Genomic DNA, 18,629 nt, shown 5'->3' on the forward strand with positions numbered 1-18,629 from the left:
CCACATGCATCAGTATATGTGGATATGGAGGGACTTGTGATCAGCAAAACACTCTCCCGGCCATATGTTTAGTTTACAAGACTGGAGCCGCTACATCTCAGTCAAGTAGCTCTTCAGTTTGCCTCACAAGGACTGAGTGCAGCCCGCTTGCCAACAGCGCTCGGCAGTTGGGATGGTCACCCATCTAAGTTGTAGCCCAACCCGACAGCACTTAACTTCGGTGATCTGATGGAAACTGGTGTTATCACTGTGGCAATGCCATTTGACCTGTAAAATGGCTTTGATAGCAGTAATCTCATTTATAAGAGTTTGAGTGCGGAGTTTCCAAGAGTGTGTCCTATCAACTTTTAATAATAAACAGTTATATTATTTTGAGTCCCTAAACACTTGCTAGTAGGGGGTTGAGTCTGCCTGTTGAGAGTGATGAGCTGATGTTGTTCATAGATATTCTTTGTCAGAAAAAGTGGAATATTGGACCGTATGTAATTGGAGGTTATTGAGGGTGCATTAAAAAAAATTGTATTTGTATTGATGGTGATTCTACTTCCTGAAACAGAAACTGTATGCATCATTGCATTTTTTAATTTTTTAAACAGTTTTCCTGTTACAAAAGATTGAGTGGAAACTAGGTAAAAGTTAACAAAACCTCTGCACACACACACACACACACACACACACACACACACACACACACACACAAATGTATGTCAATTATTTTGTCATCCCCACATTTTGAACAAATTTCAGGGAGTATTTGAAACCCTGATATATTGAACTGCAACTGTTTGTGTGTCTGTATTACCTTTCATGATCACTGCTTTGTTGTTTTTCAGGAGTTAATTGTGTCTCTCTGTCAAATCAGTTTTGTCATCATTTTATAATCATCTCAAAGTAATTTGTATACATGGGAGTGTTGTATTTATTTCCTTATGGAAGTTCCAAGTTTCGTATTTTCTGCATCATGAACATTTTATGTTCCACCATCATGAATTTCATCGGAGTTGGGAAGTAACAAACATTATGTGCTTGACTCCCGGGTTTATTCTTGTATTAAGAAGTGGAATGTTATGTTCGTAAAACTTTGTTTGCATTGTTTATGAACTGCAGAATATTGTTTGTTCTCACCACACTTAAAATATTTTTTTCTGCTATTGCTAAGTTACTGTCCACTGTAAGGTCTCCTGTTTGTTGACATAAAATAGCATCTCCATCACTGTGTTACTGTAAAAAGGAATTTGTGAAGTGGAAATCTTCAATACCTACATTAGTTTTTATTTCATCTTTGTATGTCCTATTCCACAATATGGAAAAGTTTGTTGATCATAATTTGCTTCTTGTCATATATAAAGGTATTAATTACCAACCAGTCTCACTCCTTACCTCCTGCCCAGAGGTACTGCAAAATATTACGTATGCAAGGACACTAAACTATATATATTGAAATGATATACTTAGTTTCAGCTTGGGCTTTGAAAGGGTTTTTCCACAAACCTTGCCATTTTTCTATTCATGAACCAGATTATACAAAATTTAAATGATGAATTGTTGGCAACTAATAATTTCTGTAATGTACTGGAAAGTATACTACTTTATACTTATAGGCTACTATAAACTATTCATTCATCTTCAAAGCTGTATATTTTCCAAAATATTACATGTACAAAAATATGACTGATTGACTGATGCCTGACTAGAACTGTAAGCTCGCCAAGTTTGCATTTTGCCCTCTAAAAATGTTCTGTGATTGCCACTCTGGTCACACAGCACACACCCAAGCGGTAGTTGAGCTCATTCCATATGTTATGTAACAACACACTGTCTAGTCATCACAGTAGTATTGATTCATTCTCTGAGCTGTTCCAGTGTTCTTGGCAATGTGGTGGTATGTAAACACAGTCCTTAATGTACCCCGAAAGGAAAAAGGTACAAGGCTTTGGGTCAGACAAACTATGGGGCTAAGGAAGCAGAGCCACATCATCATATCTACCCCAATCCAGTTCGTTGTTTAGATTGTTATGAACATCGATGTTGCAGTGAGGGGTGTCTTTTTATCTTCAGCATGGGGAATAATCATTATAGGTGTACAGCAGAAATTGATATTGTGTCCACTCCTGTCCTGGTTATGCATAAATATGTTCCCATCTAATGGGCAAACTTCAACACTTGGGTTACCTGCAAAGGAAATGTCACTGAACTTAGATAAAACAAGATACAGGCAGTTCTGTATTGTACAAGATCAGTTTGTATTTATTTCGTGTTTTAATATATTCAGCACATTCTGTGCATGTCTTGCTCATCAACAGGTGTATTTGTGTACAGGTTACTAGTTATATAACAATAAAGCTTACTTAATTAACCAGAAGCTATGGAGATATTGGGTATAAATCCTTTTTAGCTGACATTATTACAAAGATTGATAAAATAGAGGCGTACATTGAAATTCTTCACATTCAGTGGCAAGCTACTCAGTGTTATAACACAGTGTTGCACAGCAGTATGACGTAATGGTTCCAGAAGAGAATTTGAGAGAAATGGCAGTATTGGAAAGCCAAAATAGCTTGATAAAATGACATGCCATCTTAATTTTAAAGTCTAGAATTCTGTGCTGTGAGTCTCAGATAAAGGTTACAGTTGTATATTGCTTTATGATGAACATAGTTCTAATCTGTTGCAACAAAGTTCATTTTAATTTTCTGTGAGGAAATGATTTGGTTGATACTTAAAGAAATTGAATTTCTTCTGTATATTTAAGATCACAGTTTGGCTCTCCTGTCAGCTGAAAGAAATCTCTGTGTGTACCATTTCAGTGTACATTGCTGGCCATTAAAATTGCAACATTGGGAAGGGTAGCAAATAACGAAATGTTACTTATATTGTGTTCTGCTACTGGAAGAATACTGGAATATATATTTAGATGATTTGGGGATATACAAGGTGTGAAATTAGTACACCACTTCTGGGAAAAACACAGCTGGACACAGAGTCAAACTGAGCTTGGATGCCAGATACGGGTGTATCATTACATGCTGCTTCTGATCTGTGGCACAGTTCATTGCCTGAAATGGCTGGCGAGTGATGGCAATCTTTGACCAGATGTTTTTAGTGTGTGAGAAGTATCTGCAGAATGTGTTGCCCTGGGCAACAGCGGTGTACCCTTGGTACTGAGGTAGGGCAGCACAGAATGGGCAACATATGGTATTGTGTTACCTTGTTGAAAGATAATCTCATAGAGAATTTGAAGATTGGGCACAGCCACCAGCCTTAATAGATCAGAAATGTACTGGCTGCTCTCCAAATTATCAGCTGTGTACACCAGAGGTGATCATGTTGCGTACCCAATGGCACCCTATACCAACGTGTTAGGTGATGGGCCTGTATGACAATGACAGGTGTAATCTGGCATCGAGATTCTCGTCAGACACTCCACTCATGAATACATCCATCCTGGTGCTGTACACAGAACTGGGACTCATTTGAGATAGAGGCGGGAAAAAAAAACCCTTTGTGCCACTCATATTTCCAGTTTTGTTGCTGGGCATACAACTATTGATGGACCCCTCTCAGGTTCAGCATCAAGAGAAGTCACAACAATGGTTGATATGCTGGTAATTCATTGAGCCCCAGGCATTGTCATATTGCCTGTGTCGATACTTGTCTCGTTGCAAACAAGCTCATTTCCTGACTCTTGGTTCATGCCCCAGCTGTAAGAGTGTGCACCATGGAGCAAACTAGCTGTCCTCATGGATGCTAGTCACTTGTGGCCATTGAGCCTTGACGTGGTATTGACTGTGGTTGCTCTGAATGAGTCGGTTCCATCATCACGTAACAGTTGTGAGATCCTGACCGAAGAAAGTAGCCATATCACGGAATGATAAACTTGCATTGGTAAGTCACGATCCTCCTGCTGTCGAATTCTGACACACGTTGGCAGCTGATTCTTCCTCTTACGCTAGGTGTAACACAATTTTGTAACAATTGACGAACATTCAAATGCAGTTTCTTTATGAGAAAGCCACTGCTTAATCTTTACTTGTATGCAGAATGTAGATGGCATTACTCCTATATACTTCGTACATTTGCACTGAAATGCTGATCATTTGTATGTCAAAGGATGTGGTACACTTCTTACCATTAGATGTTTGTTGTATGTCACCTTCACAATGTTGCAGTTTTAATGACCTGCAGCGTATTTGTCTTATTTGTATTATCTGCAGAATAAACTGTGGTCTTAAAAGGTATCAGAATATGTGTGTGATGAGTTTGAATATTTTTTTCTTTCCAGATACTGCATATGCAAAGAACAGACTTGATGAAAAGTGGTATTGTTTCGATGACAACAGTGTTACAGAGATTTCGGAACAGAGTGTTGTGGTATGTATATCAGAATGTAAGATTAAAAATAGATTTAGATCAATATTGCTGAAATAATACTTCGTTCAAAATATTGAAGCATTTTGCTGCAACTTTTGGAATATGGAGAAAATTTAGGTATTTATTTTATAATAGGCAAAAGATATGTAAAATGATAGATAGAGGCATTACAGTAATCCTCACACATCAGGTTGTTGGCTGTGAAGAACTTGTTGCAACACGTTCTTATTATGCAAAAATGGGTAATTGAAATTAGGTGTGACATTTAATTAAAAATGATGAGATTCTTTAATTTGTCAGCAGTAGAATGTGAGAGCCAGTTTGATTAAACTGGGTTCAGAGACAGGGATTCATGTGAGATTATTCTGCATATCACCGAAACAGCTTGTATGGGCAACGTTTTAGACCTCTTAGTATTTAACAGATCAAAATTTATTGTATCTGATTATTGATGACCTCCTCTACATAAACATAGCGCCATCATAGCATGAATGAATAAAATTCAAAAGCATTGTATAATATTCCTTAGACCAATATGTGCTGAGCAAGATAGTGGAGGGAAGAGAGAGGCCCCACCATGTTTCAGTGTCTATGTTACGAAGTTGCTGTGATACCAAAGAGTTTTTTCACAGCTTTAAGTCAAGTCAAAATTTTACTATTCTGTCTCTCATTCTTCATTGTTATTCCACCAGTGTAAATGTTGCTTATTGTTTTGAGGTATTTGTGGTTCTGCTGGGGCATGTTTCAGATTCTTTATCAGTGTCTTGTCAAAGTTTACTGCAATGCACTCTTCTCTCTCTTCATTTCATCTGGTTGGGTTAATAGCGTGTTAAAATGAAATGTATTTATTTAGATTTTGACTTCTGTATATACTTTAGTACAGGTGTGTTCAAAAAGTAAGGTGACTTTATATTTTTATGAAAAAATATTTATTTACTCATCAATATTCATGTTGCTCCTTCAAAGTAATCCCCCTCAGATACAATATACCTGTGCCAATGCTTCTTCCAATCCTCGAAGCACTTCTCATAAGCACTTTTTGGTACAGCCTTGTGTACTTCCAGTGGTGGAGTTTTTATTTCCTCCGTCTTTGAAAATCTTCATCGTTTCGTAGGTCTCTTCAGTTTTGGGAACAGGAAAAAATCGCAGGGGATGAAATCTGGCGAATATGGTGGCTGAGGCATGATTGTCTTGCTATTTTTGGCCAAGAAATCTTTCACAAGCAACGATGAATGAGCAGGTGCGTTATCATGATGCAAAAGCCGTGAATTGTTTTCCCACAATTCCAGACTTTTTTTCGTATAGCTTCTTGCAAACGGTGCATAACATCAAGGTAATACTCCTAATTGGCCATATGACCTTAAGGCAAAAATTCATGATGCACTATGCCATGGTAATTGAAAAAACCACTGAGCAAAACTTTGACATTTGATTGAACTTGGTGTGCTTTTTTTGGTCGTGACTCTCCAGGATTCTTCCACTGGGACAGTTGGGCTTTGGTTTCACCACCATAACTGTAAACCCGTGTTTTGTCACCAGTTATGACCTTTTCAAGCAAATCAGGATCATCATTGACGTCTGAGAGCTCCTGAGTGATGCTCATGCGACTGTTATTCTGATCAAAATTGAGAAGTTTTGGAACAAACTTCCCTGACACAAGTCTCATGCCCAAAACATCTGAAAAAATTGTATGACACCAGTTGACCAATATGCCAACATCTTCTGCAACTTCGACAATTTTCCAAAACAATTTTCTTCACAGCTTTGACGTTATCGTCCGTAGTCGATGTGCTGGGGCGTCCAGAGCGAGGTTCGTCATTGGCATCTTATTGGCCATCGTGGAAGAGCTTGTACTACTTGTAAACATTATTTTTACTCAGAGCAGACTCACTGTGTGCCACTGTCAAAAATTCAAGTGTTTTAGAGCACTTGATTCCATTTTTCACAAAATTTGATGCAAATTCTTTGCTCCATTTTTTAAAATAATCGAAAATCGCTGAGCACACTAAAACACATCTAACCTTTCAATCTGCCAAAAAAAAGTATGCTGTATACTTGAAACTGTGAACATATGTTCGGGACATGTGTACCAACATAACAGAAAAAAAAAAAAAGATAATCGAATGTACGTTGCCCACGCAATTCGAAAAGTCTCCTTACTTTTTGAATAGCACTTGTAAGTAGTTCACTTGAAAATACAAACAAACACCCAGTCTTCATGGATTTCAACAGTACAATTAAATTCGGACAGAATTGTGCAGGTGGATCTCTTTCATATTTGGAGTAGTAATGACATTAATAGCCGTTATTGTACCAGTATGTCCCAAAGTTGTTATTTCCTTTTTAGCTTGACAGACAAAAAATTAGTCATGGGGCATATTGAAGCTAATAATAAATTTAGGTGTCTACAAATGGTATCCTTAGTGACAAGGAGTGATTGTATATACACTATAAAAAATGAACTAGAGGTGACTCCTAGTCTATTTGGAATTCATGTCAAAATTGTGAGCAAAAGATCATGATGATAATCACACTACCATTCGAACAACCTCATTTTTGTCTCAGTAGATGAAATGGTTTGTTTACTGAGATGCCGTGCATTTTCACTGGCTCTGCACAGCTGGGCATGTCCACTGCTTCCCTACTCCCTCATTCTTACTGCTTCTCCCCTTCCTATCATTCCCCTCAGCTTGCACCCAGTGCTGCCACCACTTCTTTCTGATAGCCTAGCAGCTGCCAGCGAGAGGCAGGGAGTCGTGAGGAATGGTTTGTTTGGATCTGATTCTCGGAGACTGTTGACGCAGTGGCCGGAGACGGCAGTCGTGTGCATGAGTTGTGTCTGAGTGATTACACTCACACTCATATGCCTGCAGGCCAGGTCTGTTTGCGTGTGGTGTGGCGTAATGTGGTGGATTTTCATGGTTTATCCATGGACCCAGGACTGCGATGCTCCTCGGCAGGCAAGAAGCTACAGGTGATGGATTTCAGGAATTGTGACTGTCTCATCGCAGGCACATTGTACAGTGTGACATTTTAGAGACATTTTATTTATTGTAGTATGTTTTGGCACTCTGAAAATAGTTCATAATTAGAAAGTGCGGACGATAAGAAGAAGAAAATTGTGGCAGTCGCTTGTGGTTTGTACGCTATGTACTCATATATTTCGCAAAAGAAAAATCACACAATACCTTTAAAATGAAGTGATGAGGACAATACAACACCTAGTCCATGTGCAGAGAAAAACTCCAACCTGGCCAGGAAGTGAACCTGGGCCCACTGCATGGTAGGCAAACACGTTACTACTTTTTCAATTTTTTTACTCCACAAAAACAGTAACAAAAATAACTAGCTTAAAATGAAGTGACATAAATAAGGTGACAGCTAATTGCAGTCATAAATTACAGCACTCACAGAATGAGGAATGATATTTAGTCTTTAGTAGGTGCACACATTTAGCATCTTCACTGTCACCTTCAACTGGTGGCAGTTCAGCACTCACATTTCCTTCTTCTGCAGTGTGAGGTTCCTCTTCATCACTTCCTAGACCCAACTTAATCATTCAGTAAATCCTTGATGTGCAGGAGATACGCAAAATAATGGGAACAGTGGTAGTAATGGGATGGTTGTCTCTTCACGGTCAACAATGCAGGTAAGGCACATGTAGCACTGGATTGTGTGTGTTCAGTATGGACTAGTCATCAGTGCAGGTTGTTCACGAGTAGTGCAAACTTCATATTTGCATTCAGAGACCAAGGTCGATGTGCAGTGAAAGACCTAACAGAGTTCCAAAGAGGGCATATTGTGGGGCCCTGATTAGCCGGAGTATCAGTAACCAAGACAGCCAACTCGTTGAATGTTTCAAGAATAACTGTTTCAACAGTCAAGACAGCCAATGCAAAACATGGAAAGGCATCGTTGTGGAAATGTAATAGTGAACGCGAATCAAAACTGAATGACAGAGATTGTCATATACTAACGCGAGTTGTGTCTAAACAACTCAAAACTATGGCGGCTAAAGTGATTGCAGAGCTCAATAATCATCTTAGAGACCCAGTATCTATCAACACTCCCTGCCGAGAACTCCATAAAGTGAATATTCATGGATGAACTGCTATACCAAAAACATTAGTGATGACAACTAACACAAAGAAACATAAAACATGGTGTCAGTTGCATAAATTCTAGATGGCCGATCAGTGGAAACACGTCATATGGTCCGATGAGTCAACGTTTTCGTTATTTCCAACATCGGGTTGGGTTTACATCTCATGAACGCCAAAAGAAGCCTACAATCCTGATTGCTTGATTCCAACAGTTGAACATATAGGTGGAAGTGTGATAGTGTGGGCAGCCATATCGTGGTATACTGCTGGTCCCATCATTACTCTCACAGGCCGTTTTACAGCCAACAATTATGTGAAAACTTAGGATCAGTTGCACCCCATGATTCAAATGTTGTTCCCCAACAATGATGCCATATTTCAGGATGATAATGCACCCATTCACACAGCCAGGACAGTACAATCATGATATAAGGAGCAAGCAACTGAACTGCAGCATTTTCCCTGGCCAGAACAGTCCCTGGACTTGAACGTTATCGAACGCTTGTGTATTGGAGTGCAGACTCCGGAGCAGATTTCCGCCTCTCTCTTCACTCCAGGAGTTAGAAGAGGTTCTGATTGAAGAGTGGCATAACATTCTGCTAGAGACTGTGCAATCATTATATGCCAGTATTCCAAGAGGAATGGGCAAATGGGGGGTCCAAACCCTTATTAATAAACCATTCCCAAGTAAGTACAGGTGTTCACATTATTTTGCCTATCCCCTATATGTTCCTAAGTCTCCTCCAGTGATAATTAAGTAGACAGAGCAACAGTCCCGAGCAGCAACATCACAGAGTCCTTCACTGCCTTGTCATTTTTGTCATTTTCAGCCTTCTAACCATATCCTTAGGGAGTTAAAGATCTTCCTTTATAACAGGCACCAGATGTTTGCCATCATATTCTTGTATTTGCTGTACTACTAATTTATTTTTCCATATGTGACTTGTAGGTGAGGTTAGGGTCGGGAACACACCACGGAAGTAGTGAGTGGGGCCTCTCCGTCACACTGCTAGTGCTTCATGGCCCAACCCACAAGGAATCCACTTGTCCCTAATCTATACTCATTCTGTAGAAGACAGTTCGAATCGTGTTACCATATTTCTTATTGTGGTTCGGATACTTAAGTGTTTTCTCGAATTCATTTTCCATATACATCTTCTATTTAATATGTTCATTACGCCCAATATTTTTAAAAATGTAACTTGTATATTTGCCCATTAATCACTGCGTTATTTTTGCCTGAGGGTAGTAACTTTCTTCTGGTGTGAAGAAAATGTTAGTTGGTACATTGTTTGTGGAAGTTCTTGTTATTTGAGCAATTTTCTCCCTGGTCCACCTACAGTTGATAACCTTATCTCCATATGTGTACCGTTGAGGCACAGTATCAACAAGGTTATATTTACTGCAGAGGTTAGTGTCACTTAAACTCGTGGCAAAGAGACACTCATTAGTGCTATGTTCTCAGGTCCCACCATAATGAAAACCTCAGAAATAGCGACGTATTCGGAAGAAACAACCAAAAATTAGTGCCAACAAGGATATAAATTTCGCAGATGTGCTGTTGGGATTATTATTATTATTATTATTATTATTATTATTATTATTATTCTTTCCTGTCTCAGACGTTATGTCTGGTTAAAAATGGAAAGTGACGCAGACCTTGATCAAGCGTGTTTTCCTTTTAACTGTACGGTATATGTTACATTGCATTTAGAAACTTTCGGGTAATTGAACATGTATCAATAATTACAGATTTCTGTAGTTGTATATATACATTTGGATGTAGCTGTATTGTGTTGATGTACTGGTGGATATTGTGTGGTATGACTCCTGTAGTTGATAGTATAATTGGTATGATGTCAACTTTATCCTGATGCCACATGTCTTTGACTTCCTCAGCCAGTTGGATGTATTTTTCAATTGTTTCTCCTGTGTTCTGTATATTTGTTGTATTGGGTATGGATATTTCGATTAGTTGTGTTAATTTCTTCTTTTTGTTGGTGAGTATGATGTCAGGTTTGTCATGTGGTGTTGTTTTATCTGTTATAATGGTTCTGTTCCAGTATAATTTGTATTCATCATTCTCCAGTACGTTTTGTGGTGCATACTTGTATGTGGGAACGTGTTGTTTTAGTAGTTTGTATTGTATGGCAAGTTGTTGATGTATTATTTTTGCTACATTGTCATGTCTTCTGGGGTATTCTGTATTTGCTAGTATTGTACATCCACTTGTGATGTGATCTACTGTTTCTATTTGTTGTTTGTAAAGTCTGCATTTATCTGTTGTGGTATTGGGATCTTTAATAATGTGCTTGCTGTACCATCTGGTGTTTATTGTTTGATCCTGTATTGCAATCATGAATCCTTCTGTCTCACTGTATATATTGCCTTTTCTTAGCCATGTGTTGGATGCGTCTTGATCGATGTTTGGCTGTGTTAGATGATATGGGTGCTTGCCTTGTAGTGTTTTCTTTTTCCAATTTACTTTCTTCGTATCTGTTGATGTTATGTGATCTAAAGGGTTGTAGAAGTGGTTATGAAATTGCAATGGTGTAGCCGATGTATTTACATGAGTGATTGATTTGTGTATTTTGCTAGTTTCTGCTCGTTCTATAAAGAATTTTCTTAAATTGTCTACCTGTCCATAATGTAGGTTTTTTATGTCGATAAATCCCCTTCCTCCTTCCTTTCTGCTTAATGTGAATCTTTCTATTGCTGAATGTATGTGATGTATTCTATATTTGTGGCATTGTGAACATGTAAGTGTATTGAGTGCTTCTAGGTCTGTGTTACTCCATTTCACTACTCCAAATGAGTAGGTAAATATTGGTATAGCATAGCTATTTATAGCTTTTGTCTTGTTTCTTGCTGTCAATTCTGTTTTCAATATTTTTGTTAGTCTTTGTCTATATTTTTCTTTCAGTTCTTCTTTAATATTTGTATGATCTATTCCTATGTGTGTGTTATCTGTTGTCTGATAAAATTTCTTTTGGTTTGCGTTGAATGTTCGGTTTTGTTTCCTTCTATTTTCACTTTTTTTGTATCTTCTAACTTGTTTGGCCAATGCTTGTAATTTCTGCTTCTTTTCATCTAATTGCTCTATTGCTTCTTGTTGTGAGATTTTACCTAACCTTTTATGTTTTTTGTCTGATATTTCATTTCTTATAAATTGTGTTAGCTGTCCGATGTCTCTTCTCAGTTTTTCTATTCTGATCTGTAGTCTGTGTTGCCATGCTGGTTTTGTGGGTTTCTTCTGTGTGTTGGTTGGTTCTGATCTCTGCCTAGTGTGTATATTTAGTGTAGTGAGTGCTCCTATAAAACCAGTAGTTGTAACTCTTCAATAGTTATATTTTCATTTTTTTGTTGTGTATGATTGTGTTAATAGTTGTTATTGTTGTTTCGACTTGTGGGTTATTTGGTGGTCTATGCAATGTTCTATTTGTGCTTGTTCTGGTGGCCATCTTAAGATGTCGTTTTCCTCTGATTGTTTAATTGATGCGTGGTGTTCTTTGATTGTTTGCTCTGGGATTTTTGAGTCCATTACTGTATTTTCTTCTTCTTGTGATTGCACATTATTTTGTACCAGTATTTGTGGTACTTGTTGTTTGATGTTTTCTGATTCTGACTGGGGTATCCTGTTATTTTTTATTATTACACGGATCTGATCAGCTGGTCGTTGTTCTGGTAAAAATTTTAATTCTGGGTAGCTGGTAATAAATTTTGTGTATACTTGTGATCTGTATCCAGTTGTGTTGGTTCCTAAGTTTGTTGCTTGGTAATAACAGAACATGAGGTGTCGGTTAACTTCATCTGACCATCTCATCCTCTGTCTTTGTTTTCCTTCGAGAGTGGTTGCAGGAAGCATATCCTGCAAAACACCTCTTTGGATTTAAATCATTTTCCGTGGTGGCTAGCAGTGTCGTTACCATTGTGGACAGGCCTAGGGTTCAAGCGTCGTCCCTGACCATGACAGCGCTTGTCCGAGGCTTCATTAGTTCTGTCATGAACCAACTAATCACACTAAAAGGGGGGTTAGCCCTATTAGTGGTTTGTTCTTTTCATCGCCTTTTACGACAGGCAGAACATACCGGAGGCCTATTGTTTTCCCGGGCCTCCACAGGTTTATTATTATTATTATTATTATTATTATTATTACTATGGGCTTCGAAAGCAAAAAAAAAAGGTAGGAAAGAGAGTGATCTGAAAATTAACATAAACTATTGCGCGCGCGCGTGTGTGTGTGTGTGTGTGTGTGTGTGTGTGTGTGTGTGTGTGTGTGTGTGTGGGGGGGGGGGGGGGGGTTGGCAGTTGCTTTGTCAGTAAAACAGTTTGTAGTTTTTGATAGTCAGATATGTTAAAAAAATTTCATAAAAAAAAAAAGTCGTCTTGCGTTGGGGGTCGTCTGGCGTAGGGGGTCGGGTCGTCTGGCGTAGGGGGTCGTCTTACACTTGGGTAAATGTGATGTTAGACTTGACTGTCAAATACAGAACTGTTTCTAGTTTGTGTTGCCTGCAAAGATCATTATTATTTTTCATATTTTTCAAGACACTATTTAGAAGAGTTTTCAGAATTGTTAGATTAGTTCACTAGCTCTGAGTTATTTATTATTTGCTGCAACTGTAATAAAAATAGTAGAAATGGATTTGCAGCCTCAACGGAATTCATCCACGAATGTTTAGAATAGGCACTCGTATTTTTGTCCCCTCTGTGGAGCATGTTATAATTCTATGTACCATCCTAATTGCAATTTTGTTGTCATGAGTTTTTAATTGTTGTATATGGATGGGTGTTTAATTTTATTATCTATTTTTTAAATTTATTTTCAGAGTCATGCAGCCTATGTTTTATTTTACATGAGAGAAGGATGTGAGAGTAAGTATAAACAAAAAGTTACCACGACAGACATCAACAGGGAAACTGACTAGGCAGGGCATTCAGAACCGATGCTAAATCACCAACTTGTGCCTGTTTAAGTTTGTGCTAGTAATTTATATTACAGAGATGTCTAATTAAACTCATTCTACTGTGATAATTATATTTACCAGTATGTATATAAGTATTTATTCTGTGGGTGGGAGTTGTTTATCAATGTTTTCAGTATTTGTAAATTATTATTCAGTGAGTTGATTTCTGGCACAAGTCGAAACAGTTAATGCTATTTTTTAATGTACACTCCTTCACTAAGAAATATTGTGGGTATATCATCCTTCACAAACCTCTGTTGACATGTTTGTGTTGAAGTGAAAAATTTTGTGTTAAGCGTCGTGAAATGGGTTTCTGTACACACACCATAAAGTAGAATTTTGCCTAGTAAACAGGAGGAAACTGAGCTATGACCAGCTATTTATTAGCACTGTCTTTCCATGATGATACCTTGAAAAAAAAAGAAAAAAAAAGATTAAAAAAATCAATTCTTGGTGTAACGCATTAGATGTGAAATTTACTAATAATGGATGTTAATTAAACAAAATAAAAATGTTGGTACACAGAAATCAATTCAACACTGCAATGATTAGTCCATTGGTGGTATTGTCTTTGAGATTTGACAACAATTTTTATGCTGTTGTTGTTGTGTAACTTGTTGTCAGAAAACATCATGTGGTTACTGATTCTCATCATCTTGGTGTCATTTGTTAACACTACATTTGTGATATGATGTGTGTTGTTAATTTACTGTGTTAGTGTAATATGTAGATTCTATTTATAAATGTGTTTCTGTGTGTTGTCATGCTGCCCATGAGAGGCGTAGATATTACAGTACTAGATGAAATATTCATTGTCAAAAACTGTTTTATTCTATACTTTCATTTGTGTTTGCCAGCTTAACTTACAATTCTGTTTACCTTAGTTTCTGTTTTACTTCAACTGTCTTACAACTGGCACTACCTCTCACTTTTGAACTTAATATTCTCCTTGTTGACCAAACTTTGTGAACTTCTGAGAACTTATACTTTTATCATTATTGTGACACCCAGGTTTGATTCCTTGGAGTGTACGTTAATAGGCCTGTACTGTTGATAGGTATTCAGAAGCTAAATTTGTGTACATTCTAAGTCATAGTAGTAGCGCTGAATCAACTCACTTTTCAGAGTTGTGTTTATGTTCTTATTACTTAAGCAGTTATTTTAAACTTATGCGGAAGTAAGACTTCTTACAAATTATAGTGAAAAATAACTGGGCCTGATTATCAGATTTTCAGATTTTGTGGCATTGAATATGTGTATTTTATATAAAAATATGTGAAGATGTGTACTTTCTATAATTATCTGGCTGAACCTCTACAAAATTGGAAGTCCTCAATACATTTTCTTAAGTGTACCTGTTGTGCACATAAGCATTTCAGAGTGTAATTTATAAAAATAAAGTAACATTGTACTCATGTACTGGCCTTTGTCTGGTATCCAAAACCATACTTTCCATTTAATCCTGTGTCAGAATATTAAATGTTATTCATATAAAAAAGTGAACTTTTAGATGTTGAAGATCTATTATGTGATATATATATAATGCACTATGCTACAGTGATACCTCTAGGTTATGGCAATGTCATTGTACACTTTGGCACATCCTTTTCAGTGGTTATCAAATAAGACAAGTATTGTAAAAGTGAAATGAAGCTTTATTTAAAATTTATGGTGGTTGTCGCATTTATTGATAGAGTTTAATATGCATTTTGCTAGTTGCTCCAGTGAGTTCTGCATTGTTATAAAGACAGTGGCAAATGGGTCAGTATCCTTCTGTAGACAAAAAAAGTTAAAAATAGAACCAAACTATACACAATAGGATTAGGTGTCTGAATGTTTTTATAAGTGATGGTCTTTGCCTTGAAAAATTAAAAAATGAAAGGAGTAAGTGAATAATTCTGAGCTGTGACAGCACACAACTATGGGATAGTGGTGAAGGACAAGATACAGTAAGCGTTCAAACACCACATTGGGTTCAAGGTAATTGTCAGTAACAGACTGAAGATGATTACCAAATGTTGCTCAGTGCAGACAAAGGATTTTACATAATACACCACTTTTTAGTGTTGAGCATTTGTTGTTATAGTATGCTGATCCTTGAAATAAACTTAAATATACCCTTTAACAGACTAGCTTGAAGAAACATTCCTACCACATTAACATGAGAGATTTTTGTAAGCATGGATGTATATGTCGCCAAATAAGATGATGATATGGTAAAACGGTGCTGTTTTACATAGGATGAGTCAGGTTGTAATTCAGCATTGCATTGTTCCATATATGCTATAGAAAAATAATGAAACAGCGACAATGTTCCATGATAGCGTTATAAATTCTTCTTACTAGCTGTCTTTTTGTAGTGCAGTGTTGTTTTTTGGCTTGCAATGCTATTAATGACAAAAATGCATTTTGTTTTTCATTTTTCCTGTATCAGTGCTTGGCTTGTATAGATTAGTATTGGGGTTATTATCTTTCTCCATTCTTTGGGAGTAATTTACAGCTACAAGAGCCATTGAAGTTGATGTATCTTAACAAACATTGCTTACAAAATTTCTGATTTAGGGTGTAAAGAGTGTTTTATGTGGTAGATTGTATTAAATGGACGACAGGTGGCCAGCAAAACCATAGCAGATAATACACAACAGGGTCACTTATGCAGTGGGTTGTAACCCATAAATTATAGTACCTCCTCTTACTGTCAAAAGTAATAACCATCAATGTGAAAAGTAGTAGTCTTACTTCCTTGTGAAAAGGTACACTTGTGGAAGGCTTCTTGTTTTTAATTATGGTAGAATACAAGATATCTGGTGTTCATTGTATCTTTAGTTTTACATAGCTTCCTTGTTCAATAGCCTCTGAAACTGTGAATAATAATTGCAAATTAGCTGTCAGTTTCTACAAGCTTTGGGAAGTTACAATTTTGGCATTTCTCTAAAAATCACCTCTCTGCGAGGTTGGTTAGCATAGCATCAAGCACACCCAAGGACACTCTGGCTTGCACTCAACTGTGTTGATCAGAATGGCTACAAACTCAGTGACCTGCAAAACTCATCTGCCCACCTTTAACACTTTGGCAACCAAGCTCGAGCATAACTTAGGTCTCAGCAATGTTTTCAATAGACTTCCCAAGTGTATCTCAGGCCATGACTTTTTCAACACACGAACACCTGTTATTCAAAACCCAAACTAATTTTGTATAGGAAAAATGTACTGGTGTCTCACTACCAGCCACTTGATAGATGCTGCCTTATGTTGTCAATTTCTAGAATTATTTCAAAAGAAACAGTAGCAAACATAAGAGCTGCTGTCATGACTGAATGAGCCATTTCTGCTTGTGTTGTCGAGAGTTTCGGGCTTGTACTCATTAGGTTTTTCAGTTTGCTGTAATTCTGCTACAAATATGTCATGTTTATTGAGTGAGAAAGAAATTTTGGAAGCTCAAGAAGAAGAAGAAGAAGAAGAAGAAGAAGAAGAAATCAATGATTCTTGATAGGAGTGGGAACAGTCTGAAGAACATTCATACTAAGATAAGCTGCAGCCTGTTGCAGTTTTTCCTCATTAATATTGTTCCTCCATATACTGCTGCTGTAATTACAATCTAGTTCTGTTTTGTCTCAATCTCGTCTTTTTTTTTACAGATGTATCTTGTAACAAAGCAACATCCAACACAGATTTCCAAGGTTTGATTGGGAAATATGAGACAATTTACTGGCAAAACAAACAGGAAAGAGAGAGAAAGGAATTAAATACGTTAGCTGCCAGTGGGCATTGATTTAAATCTCTGAGGGAAGTTGAAAATATGTGCTGGACCGGGATTCAAACTGCCATCTCCTGCTGGAATCCCAGTTCCGCACAGATTTGCAGCTTTGCCCACTGACAGTTAATGTCTTGAATTCCTCTGTGTCTTGATTCATAGTGGCTGCAGGCTCAAAAATGATGTCTGTTCTTTCAGATATGTCTGAAACAACAGACACCACATATATAAACAAGAGAGAAAGAAACTGTTGTTGTCCTAATTGCAGCATACCTCTCTGCATGCCAGAATGCTTCAGATTTTTCCATAAAAAAGCCAATTACATGTGAAATTGCTGAGTAACTCACCTCAGACTTTTTTGAGGGAGGTTATGCTTCCTGTCATTCTTAGTTTAAAATTTGTAATCCTCCAAAAAACCAAAATAAACATGAAAAATCAACCTTGAAGCTTGATTTTTTTTTTTAGTATGTATTACTCTCTAAGATAGATCAAACACTAACATGGTAGTAACATGGCATAAACGACTGGTTTTCTGGCCCTGAAATTCTTCTAAATGGCTGGACTTAACGAGTATGACACCAACGTACACTTTGTTGAGCTGTTCCGCCATCATGATCAACCACACCTTGATGGAGCTGTGAGGCGAATCAATGTGGGGTTAGGGACGGCTCTGAGGACAGCCAACTCTGCTCATGTTTCTCTGGTGCCTGTCAAGACTTTCAACAGATGGCGTTTCGCTAGGCATGGCCTACACCTAAACAGGACTGGGAAGGGAAGATTGGTACAGCTGATTCATGATAGTATAGGTGGTGGATCTCGGGCCACACATGGTCAAATACCTGCTGTCATAGGTAGGAACAGTAGGTCTTTTTTAGGACAAATCCAGACAACAGGTTCCCCTGCCTAAAGAGTATCTCTAGCAACTTAAAAAGTACTAAACAATCACTCACAAGACATATTTTAACACTTCAGATATTACACATACCAGATGTCACAAAGAAAAACAAAACATTGGAAAGAGTAACATGGGGCATTTCACAGACTTAACAATCCTCCATCAAAATGTGCAATTAATAAAAAAATAAAATACAACTATTAGAAGTTGAGCTCCAATCTTTGAACTGCACAGTAGTTTGTTACTGAGCACTGGTGTACACACACAGAAATCCAACATGTAGTATTATCGTTATATGGAAGGGCAAACTCTAACTGCAGAACTGCTTCAAGGATTGGAGGATGATGCATATATATCAGAAAAGGAACACAGTCAAATCAAGACATGACCTCAGTACAGTAAGTGAAGACAAACACTTTGAAATATCAGCTATTGAATTAACAGGGCTTGGTATCACCAAGAACTTAATCATTTGTGCTGTGGACACTTTTTTCAATAAATTAACAGAAGTTCTAGATAAAGTCTCAAGTACAAAGATCAAC

The 18,629-nt window shown here is 37.5% G+C and overlaps 1 protein-coding gene across 5 annotated transcripts in view; it reads left to right on the forward strand.

Moving 5' to 3' along the window:
- Positions 1–15,105, forward strand: part of LOC126183279 (ubiquitin carboxyl-terminal hydrolase 15-like) — a 176,653-nt gene extending 161,548 nt beyond the window's left edge. For all 5 annotated transcript variants that reach the window (XM_049925103.1, XM_049925104.1, XM_049925105.1 and 2 more), the window contains 2 exons: positions 4,283–4,371; positions 13,301–15,105. In XM_049925103.1, the coding sequence (XP_049781060.1) occupies positions 4,283–4,371; positions 13,301–13,399 (188 nt within the window). In that variant the 3' untranslated portion in view covers positions 13,400–15,105. The remainder of the gene's footprint in view (positions 1–4,282; positions 4,372–13,300) is intronic.
- Positions 15,106–18,629: the final 3,524 nt, after the last annotated feature.

This window comes from Schistocerca cancellata, chromosome 4 (assembly GCF_023864275.1).
Source record: "Schistocerca cancellata isolate TAMUIC-IGC-003103 chromosome 4, iqSchCanc2.1, whole genome shotgun sequence".
NCBI classification, from domain to species: Eukaryota; Metazoa; Arthropoda; class Insecta; order Orthoptera; family Acrididae; genus Schistocerca; species Schistocerca cancellata.